This window comes from Perca fluviatilis, chromosome 20, assembly GCF_010015445.1.
Source record: "Perca fluviatilis chromosome 20, GENO_Pfluv_1.0, whole genome shotgun sequence".
Lineage (NCBI taxonomy): Eukaryota > Metazoa > Chordata > Actinopteri > Perciformes > Percidae > Perca > Perca fluviatilis.
Window position 1 is genome coordinate 33744903 of NC_053131.1, and position 11146 is coordinate 33756048.

The following is an 11146-nucleotide window of genomic DNA, read 5'->3' on the forward strand; positions in this document are numbered from 1 at the left end:
GACGCTGACCTCCAGTCAGACGGAGAACTCGTCGGTGGAAACCAACCTGTCGGCCGCCAGGAACCAGGTGAACACCAAGACTCACGAGCTCCGCGACCAGCTGGGTCAGGTGCACGCCGCCGCCAGGAAACAGCTGACCCAGCTCACCGTCCAGAGCGACAACGCCGCCAAGAAGCTGCAGGCGCTCATCGTCAAGGTGACGCCAGCTTTTAACTTACTGTTTGTCCACAGTGTTCTGTTGAGGAAGTGTGTGTGCCTGTGTGTTTGTGTGTGTGTGTGTGTATGTGTGTCTGTGTTTGTGTGTCTGTGTGTGTTTGTGTGTGTGTCTGTGTGTTTGTGTGTGTGTCTATGTGTGTGTCTATGTTTGTGTGTCTGTGTGTGTGTGTGTGTGTGTGTGTGTGTGTCTATGTGTGTTTGTGTGTCTGTGTGTGTTTGTGTGTCTGTGTGTGTTTGTGTGTGTGTCTGTGTGTTTGTGTGTGTGTCTATGTGTGTGTCTGTGTTTGTGTGTCTGTGTGTGTGTGTGTGTGTGTGTGTGTGTGTCTATGTGTGTTTGTGTGTGTCTATGTGTGTTTGTGTGTGTGTCTATGTGTGTGTCTGTGTGTGTGTGTGTTTGTGTGTCAGTGAGTGTGTGTCTATGTATATATGTGTGTGTCTCTGTGTCTGTGTGTGTGTATCTGTGTGTGCATGTCTGTTTGTGTGTGTCTATGTGTGTGTGTGTGTGTGTGTGTGTGTGTGTGTGTGTGTGTGTGTGTGTGTGTGTGTTTTGCAAAGTTTGCTTAACTTCTGGCCGTTTCGTTGGTTTCCACCGATGAGTTCTCCGTCTTCCAGGTTTCACTTCCTGTTTGTCTCCAGCATGAGTCCTCTCTCCGTTAGGTTTCACTTCCTGTTTGTCTCCAGCATGAGTCCTCTCTGTTAGGTTTCACTTCCTGCTTGTCTCCAGCATGAGTCCTCTCTCCGTTAGGTTTCACTTCCTGTTTGTCTCCAGCATGAGTCCTCTCTGTTAGGTTTCACTTCCTGTTTGTCTCCAGCATGAGTCCTCTCTGTTAGGTTTCACTTCCTCTTTGTCTCCAGCATGAGTCCTCTCTGTTAGGTTTCACTTCCTGCTTGTCTCCAGCATGAGTCCTCTCTGTTAGGTTTCACTTCCTCTTTGTCTCCAGCATGAGTCCTCTCTGTTAGGTTTCACTTCCTGTTTTTTTCCAGCATGAGTCCTCTCCGTTAGGTTTCACTTCCTGTTTGTCTCCAGCTGAGTCCTCTCAGTCCTCATCCTCCCTTTCCCTCCGTGCCGACCCAGGGTCAGAAGGTTTTACGAGTGGCCGAAATGTGTCATAAGCTGGAGAGCGAGCAGAGGGAAGTGTTGTCATTATTCTGGTCAGAGGAGCTCCAGAGAGCCGAGGCCGAGACGGAGACAGAGGAACCAGTGAAGGTAGGAAGTAGAATCACCAGGGGCCCCACAGTACCATGTTATCACAGTACTAATGTCACGATACCGTATTATCACAGTACTAATGTCACGATACCGTGTTATCACAATACTAATGTCACCATACCATATTATCACAGTACTAATGTCACGATACCATGTTATCACAGTACTAATGTCACGATACCATATTATCACAGTACTAATGTCACGATACCATATTATCACAGTACTAATGTCACCATACCATATTATCACAGTACTAATGTCACGATACCGTGTTATCACAGTACTAATGTCACGATACCGTATTATCACAGTACTAATGTCACGATACCATATTATCACAATACTAATGTCACGATACCGTATTATCACAGTACTAATGTCACCATACCATATTATCACAGTACTAATGTCACCATACCGTGTTATCACAGTACTAATGTCACGATACCGTGTTATCACAGTACTAATGTCACGATACCATGTTATCACAGTACTAATGTCACGATACCGTGTTATCACAATACTAATGTCACCATACCGTGTTATCACAATACTAATGTCACGATACCGTATTATCACAATACTAATGTCACGATACCGTATTATCACAGTACTAATGTCACGATACCGTATTATCACAGTACTAATGTCACCATACCGTATTATCACAGTACTAATGTCACGATACCATGTTATCACAGTACTAATGTCACGATACCGTGTTATCACAATACTAATGTCACCATACCGTATTATCACAATACTAATGTCACGATACCGTATTATCACAGTACTAATGTACGATGGTATTATCACAGTACTAATGTCACCATAACATTATTATCACAGTACTAATGTCACGATACCATATTATCACTGTAGTAATGTCACGATCGTGTTATCACAGTACTAATGTCCGATACCATTATTATCACAGTACTAATGTCACATACTATTATCCAATTATAATGGATACGTATTATCCACAGTACTAATGTCACGATACATATTATCACGAGTACTAATGTCACGATACCGTATTATCACAGTACTAATGTCACATACCGTGTTATCACCGTACTAATGTCACCATACTGTGTTATCACGGTACTAATGTCACGATACCATATTATCACCAATACTAATATTAGGCACATATTACATCGCAATACTAATGTACGATGCATTATTTATCACAGTACTAATGTCACAATACCATATTATCACAGTACTAATGTCACCATACCATGTTATCACAGTACTAATGTCACGATACCGTGTTATCACAGTACTAATGTCACCATACCATATTATCACAGTACTAATGTCACGATACCGTGTTATCACAGTACTAATGTCACGATACCATATTATCACAGTACTAATGTCACGATACCATGTTATCACAGTACTAATGTCACGAATTTTTTCAGTACTAATGTCACCATACCGTGTTATCACAGTACTAATGTCACCTTATTACCATTTTTTATGCGGTACTAAAAATGTCACCATACCCGTGTTAATTGTGGACGGGGGGTAATGGGTCACCATACCATGTTATCACGGTACTAATGTCACCATACCGTGTTATCACAGTACTAATGTCACGTATATTATCACAGTACTAATGTCACGATACCATGTTATCCACAGTGACTAATGTCACCATGCCGTGTTATCACGGTACTAATGTCACGATACACGCTAATGTCACAGCGTGTCATCACGGTACTAATGTCGGATACCGTGTTTCGGTGCTATCACGATACACGGAACTAATGTCACCATACCGTGTCTCACGGTACTAATTCACGATGCCGTGTTACACAGTACTAAGTCACGATGCGTTTCACGGTACTAATGTACGTACCGTTAATCACGCTAAGTCACGTATATTCCCATCTAATGTCACGATACGTTGTTATCACGGTACTAATGTCACATACCATATTATCACGGTACTAATGTCACCATACCGTGTTATCACAGTACTAATGTCACGTGCGTGTTATCACAGTACTAATGTCCGAGTACCATGTTTCACAGTACTAATGTCACGATACCATGTTATCACGGTCTAATGTCACCATACCATATTATCACGGTGCTAATGTCACCCATACCATATTATCCACAGTGCTAATGTCATGATGCCGTGTTTACGGTACTAATGTCACGTAGCATGTTATCCGCGTACTAATGTACGATACGGTGTTATCACGATACTAATGTCCACGATACGTATTTCACAATACTAATGTCACGGTACCGTATTATCACCGGTGACTAATGTCACGATGCCGTTATCACAGTACTAATGTCACCATGCCGTATTATCACGGTACTAATGTCACGATGCCATGTTTCACGGTACTAAGTCGATGCCGTGTTATCACAATACTAATGTCACCATACGTTATTATCACAATACTAATGTCAATGCCGTGTTACACGTACTAATGTCACGATGCCGTATTATCACGGTACTAATGTCGCGATACCGTATTATCCACGGTACTAATGTCACCATGCGTATTTCACGGTACTAATGTCCGCGTACCATATTATCACAATGCTAATAATCACGTAGGTGTTATCACGCAGTACTAATGTCACGATACCATATTATCACGGTACTAATGTCACATGCCTTATTATCACATGCTAGTGTCACGATGCCTGTTTCACGGTACTAATTCGCGTGCCGTATTATCACGGTACTAATGTCGCGATGCCGTTATTATCACAGTACTAATGTCACCATACCGTGTTATCCCAGTACTAATGTCCCATCTGTGTTATCACAGTGCTAATTCACGATACCATATTATCACAATACTAATGTCACGATACCATATTATCCGCAGTGCTAATGTCACGATGCGGTATTATCACGGTACTAATGTCACAATGCCATATTATCACGGTACTAATGTACGATGCGTGTTATACAGTACTAATCCAACCATATCACTACTAATATCACTGCGTGTTTACGCATCTAATCGATCGTGTTATCACATACTAATGTCACCATACCATATTATCACAGTACTAATGTCCGGTGCCTTATTTCCACGGTCTAATGTCGCGATGCCGTGTTTCACGGCTAATTCACCATACCTATTATCACTCTAATACATGCGTGTTATCACAGTACTAATGTCACCATACCATGTTATCACAGGTTACTAATGTCCGCGATGCCGTGTTATCACGGTACTAATGTCACGATACATATTATCACGATGCTAATGTCGCGATACCATGTTTCCGGTAATAATCACGTTACACGGTACTAATGTCACGATACACAGTACTAATGTCACCATACCGTGTTATCCGTACTAATGTCACGATACCATGTTATCCACGGTACTAATGTACCATACCGTGTTATCCGCAGTACTATAATCGCGATACCATATTATCCACAGTACTAATGTTGCGTTACCATGTTATCACAGTGCTAATGTCACCATGCCGTGTTTCACGGTACTAATCACGATACGTACTAATGTCACCATAGCCGTTCACCAAGTCATTCATACTAATTCACTCACAGCTAATGTCACCATCGCGGTTATCACGGTACTAATGTCACGATACAGGTGTTTCACGTACTAATGTCACGATACACGGTACTAATGTCACCATGCCGTGTTATCACGGTACTAATATTCACGATACGCGGTTATCACAGTACTAATGTGCGGGGCGGCCGATGCCGTGTTATCACGGTACTAATGTCACCATACGTGTTATCACCAGTACTAATGTCCACGATACCGTGTTATCACGGTACTAATGTCACCATACCATATTATCACGGTACTAATGTCACGATACCGTATGTTATCACAGTACTAATGTCACGATGCGTATTATCACGGTGCTAATGTCACCATACCATATTATCACGAGTACTAATGTCCGCGATGCCGTATTATCACGGTGCTAGTAATCGCGATACCATGTTATCACGGTACTAGTAATCGCGATACCTATCACGATACTAATGTAATCCGCGTGCAATTGTTATCACACGTACTAATGTGCGCGATACCATATTATCAAAAGTACTAATGTCGGGATACCATGTTATCACGCATTCTAATGTCGGGATGATGTGTTATCACGGTGCTAATGTCCACGATACCATGTTATCACCGGTGCTAATGTCGCGATACCATGTTATCACGATGTAATAATGTCGCGATACCATATTATCACGTAGTTAATTATCGCGATACCATATTATCCGCATATGCTAATGTCACGATACAGTATTATCACCGGTACTAATGTCCACGATACCATATTATCAAGGTACCTAATGTCCACGATACCATATTATCCGCAATACTAATGTCACGTACCATATTATCACGGTACTAATGTCCCGGTATCATGTTATCCACAGTGCCTGATAGTCCACGATGCCATGTTATCAGCGTCTAATTCACTATCGGGTACCATGTTATCACAAGTACTAATTCACGATGCCGTGTTATCCGCAGTACTAATGTCGCGATGCGTATTATCACAATACTAATGTCACGATACCATAGTATCCGCAATACTAATGTCGCGATGCGTGTTATCACAGTACTAATGTCACCATGCAAGTGTTATCACGGTGCTAATGTCACGTTACACAGTACTAATGTCACGATACCATATTATCACAGGTACTAATGTCATGATACACAGTACTAATGTCACAATATCGTGATGTCGTATTGATGATATGTGATGATGATGATGATATTGATGTCTCTCTGTCTGTGATGATGATGTCTGTGTGTTATTGGTATGTGTGATGCGTGTGTGTATATGTGTAATGGTAGTGATGGTGTGCTGTATTATTGTGTGTCTGTGTCGTTATTGTGTGTTATGTGGTATTGATGATATATGATGATGGTGTTTGTTGTTATGTGATGTGTGTGTGTGTATTGTGTGTCTGTGGTGTGCGTAATGTACTGTGTATATGTCTGTGTTATTGTGATGCGTTGATGTGTGATGTGTGTGATTTGTGTGTTTGTGTGGTATTGATGATTTATGATGATGATAGCGTGTGTGTGTATATGTCTGTGTGTGTTTGTATGTGTCTGTGTGTGTATGTATGTGTGTGTGTGTGTGTGTGTGTATATGTGTGTAATGTGTGTGTGTGTGTATATGTCTGTGTGTGTGTGTGTTGTGTGTATATGTCTGTGTGTGTGTGTGTCATAGTGTGTATATGTCTGTGTGTGTGTGTATTGATGTGTGTAGCGGCGTGTGTGTATATGTCTGTGTGTATATGTCTGTGTGTGTCTGTGTGTGTTAGGTGTTTGTGTGTATATGTCTGTGTGTGTGTGTGTGTGTTGATAGGGTATGTGATGGCGTGTATATGCCTGTGTGTATACGTCTGTGTGTCTGATAGTGTGTGTGTGTGTTTGTGTGTATGTCTGTGTGATACTCTGTGTGTGTGTGTTTGTGTCTGTGTGTGTGTGTGTGTGTGTGTGTGTGTGTGTGTGTGTGTGTGTGTGTGTGTGTATATGTCTGTGTGTCTGTGTGTGTCTGTGTGTGTTCGTGTTTGTGTGTATATGTCTGTGTGTGTGTGTGTGTGTGTGTGTGTGTGTGGTGTGTGTGCGTGTATATGTCTGTGTGTATACGTCTGTGTGTCTGTGCGTGTGTGTGTGTGTTTGTGTGTATATGTCTGTGTGTCTGTGTGTGTGTGTGTGTGTGTCTGTGTGTGTGTGTGTGTGTGTCTGTGTCTGTGTGTGTGTGTGTGTGTGTGTGTCTGTGTGTGTGTGTATGGTGGTATTGTGTGTGTGTGTGTGTCTGTGTGTGTGTGTGTGTGTGTGTGTGTGTGTCTGTGTGTGTGTGTGTGTGTGTGTGTGTGTGCGTGTAGGACATGCGGGAGCTGCGGCAGGTGACGCGGCGCATCAACGGCGCCGTGCTGCAGCGAGCGGCTCTGAAAAAGCAGCGAGAGGATCTGAGCCGAGAGAACCAGCAGCTGAGGGATCTGCTGCGGCAGCACCTGGACGCCATGACCATCAGCGACGCCGACGCCGGCGGGCACCACGCCCTGCTCGCCGTGTGCCAGGCGCCGACCACCACCGCCCCGCCCAACGCCGACAGACGGCACACCGTCATCGAGGCCGCGCACGCCGTCAAACATGCACTGTGACACACAGAGACGGTTACATCACACATATACTCTGTCATTTCATTCCAATAATCCATTTCTCTCTGTCTTGAAATATTAAAAATAAACTCGCTGATGTCACGTTTTAATCATTATTTGGGTTCAGGGTCATTCCACTTGCAGACTGATGTCATAAAGTGGCGTTATGTACGACACGCCAATTCATACGCCATTATTGGCGTGTTATCAAGACGCATACTCGCTTTGTAGCGTGTTTATCAACGCCGTTTGGCCTCCGTTGACTTACATTACCTTGCGATTGCGTGTGAAGTGACGTCGTAGAGCAGTGGCTTGTAATGGGAAAAATTACATTTAAGCATAATTCCTTATATTTTTATGTTTTATTTCTACTTTAATTCTCTCACATCACTACAATACTAATGTCACAATACCATATTATCACAATACTAATGTCACAATACCATATTATCACAATACTAATGTCACCATACTATATTATCACAATACTAATGTCACCATACTATATTATCACAATACTAATGTCACCATACTATATTATCACAATACTAATGTCTGGATACACAATACTAATGTCACAATACCATATTATCACAGTACTAATGTCACCATACTATATTATCACAGTACTGATGTCATGATACCATATTATCACAGTACTAATGTCACAATACACAGTACTGTCACGATACACAGTACTAATGTCACGATACCATATTATCACAGTACTAATGTCACGATACACAGTACTAATGTCACGATACCATATTATCACAGTACTAATGTCACGATACACAGTACTAATGTCACGATACCATATTATCACAGTACTAATGTCACGATACACAGTACTAATGTCACGATACCATATTATCACAGTACTAATGTCACGATACACAGTACTAGTGTCACGATACCATATTATCACAATACTAATGTCACAATACCATATTATCACAGTAGTAATGTCACAATACCATATTATCACAGTACTAATGTCACGATACACAATACTAATGTCACGATACCGTATTATCACAGTACCAATGTCACAATACCGTATTATCACAGTACTAATGTCACGATACACAATACTAATGTCACGATACCGTATTATCACAGTACCAATGTCACAATACCGTATTATCACAGTACTTATGTCACGATACCGTATTATCACAGTACTAATGTCACGAAACCATATTATCACAGTACTAATGTCACAATACCATGTTATCACAGTACTAATGTCACGATACCGTATTATCACAGTACTAATGTCACCATACCGTATTATCACAGTACTAATGTCACGATACCGTATTATCACACTACTAATGTCACGATACCATGTTATCACAGTACTAATGCCACAATACCATATTATCACAATACTAATGTCACAATACCATATTATCACAATACTAATGTCAGGATACACAATACTAATGTCACAATACCATATTATCACAGTACTAATGTCACCATACTATATTATCACAGTACAAATGTCATGATACCATATTATCACAGTACTAATGTCACAATACACAGTACTAATGTCACGATACACAGTACTAATGTCACGATACCATATTATCACAGTACTAATGTCACGATACACAGTACTAATGTCACGATACCATATTATCACAGTACTAATGTCACGATACACAGTACTAATGTCACGATACCATATTATCACAATACTAATGTCACAATACCATATTATCACAGTACTAATGTCACAATACCATATTATCACAGTACTAATGTCACGATACCATATTATCACAGTACTAATGTCACGATACCATGTTATCACAGTACTAATGCCACGATACCGTATTATCACAGTACTAATGTCACAATACCGTATTATCACAGTACTAATGTCACGATACACAATACTAATGTCACGATACCGTATTATCACAGTACCAATGTCACAATACCGTATTATCACAGTACTAATGTCACGATACCATATTATCACAGTACTAATGTCACGATACACAATACTAATGTCACGATACCGTATTATCACAGTACTAATGTCACGAAACCATATTATCACAGTACTAATGTCACGATACCGTGTTATCACAGTACTAATGCCACGATACCGTATTATCACAGTACTAATGTCACAATACCGTATTATCACAGTACTAATGTCACGATACCGTATTATCACAGTACTAATGTCACGAAACCATATTATCACAGTACTAATGTCACGATACCATGTTATCACAGTACTAATGTCACGATACCGTATTATCACAGTACTAATGTCACCATACCGTATTATCACAGTACTAATGTCACGATACCGTATTATCACAGTACTAATGTCACGATACCATGTTATCACAGTACTAATGCCACGATACCGTATTATCACAGTACTAATGTCACAATACCGTATTATCACAGTACTAATGTCACGATACACAGTACTAATGTCACGATACCATATTATCACAGTACTAATGTCACGATACACAGTACTACTGTCACGATACACAGTACTAATGTCACAATACCATATTATCACAATACTAATGTCACAATACCGTATTATCACAGTACTAATGTCACGATACCGTATTATCACAGTACTAATGTCACGATACACAGTACTAATGTCACGATACCATATTATCACAATACTAATGTCACAATACCATATTATCACAGTACTAATGTCACAATACCATATTATCACAATACCATATTATCACAGTACTAATGTCACGATACCATATTATCACAGTACTAATGTCACGATACCATGTTATCACAGTACTAATGCCACGATACCGTATTATCACAGTACTAATGTCACAATACCGTATTATCACAGTACTAATGTCACGATACACAATACTAATGTCACGATACCGTATTATCACAGTACCAATGTCACAATACCATTATTATCACAGACTAATGTCCACGATACCATATTATCCGCATAATAATCACGTACAATACTAATGTCACGATACATATTATCACAGTACCAATGTCACAATACGTATTATCACAGTACTAATTCGCGATACCATATTATCACGGTACTAATGTCACGATACCGTATTATCACAGTACTAATGTCACCATACGTTTATCACGGTACTAATTCGCGATACGTATTATCACGTAATGTCCGAACCATATTATCACGAATGTCACGATACCATGTTATCACGGTACTAATGCCACGATACCGTATTATCACGGTACTAATGTCACAATACCGTATTATCACAGTACTAATGTCACGATACCGTATTATCACAGTACTAATGTCACGAAACCATATTATCACAGTACTAATGTCACGATACCATGTTATCACAGTACTAATGTCACGATACCGTATTATCACAGTACTAATGTCACCATACCGTATTATCACAGTACTAATGTCACGATACCGTATTATCACAGTACTAATGTCACGATACCATGTTATCACAGTACTAATGCCACGATACCTTATTATCACAGTACTAATGTCACAATGGTATTATCAC

General features: G+C 40.4%; 1 protein-coding gene across 1 annotated transcript in view; it reads left to right on the plus strand.

Moving 5' to 3' along the window:
- Window positions 1–8336, plus strand: part of ccdc65 (coiled-coil domain containing 65) — a 20269-nt gene extending 11933 nt beyond the window's left edge. Inside the window, exons 7-9 of the mRNA XM_039786101.1 lie at window positions 1–196; window positions 1292–1423; window positions 7326–8336. The exon at window positions 1–196 is cut by the window's left edge and continues 23 nt beyond it. Of these exons, the coding sequence (XP_039642035.1) occupies window positions 1–196; window positions 1292–1423; window positions 7326–7604 (607 nt within the window). The 3' untranslated portion in view covers window positions 7605–8336. The remainder of the gene's footprint in view (window positions 197–1291; window positions 1424–7325) is intronic.
- The last annotated feature ends 2810 nt before the right edge of the window (window positions 8337–11146 follow it).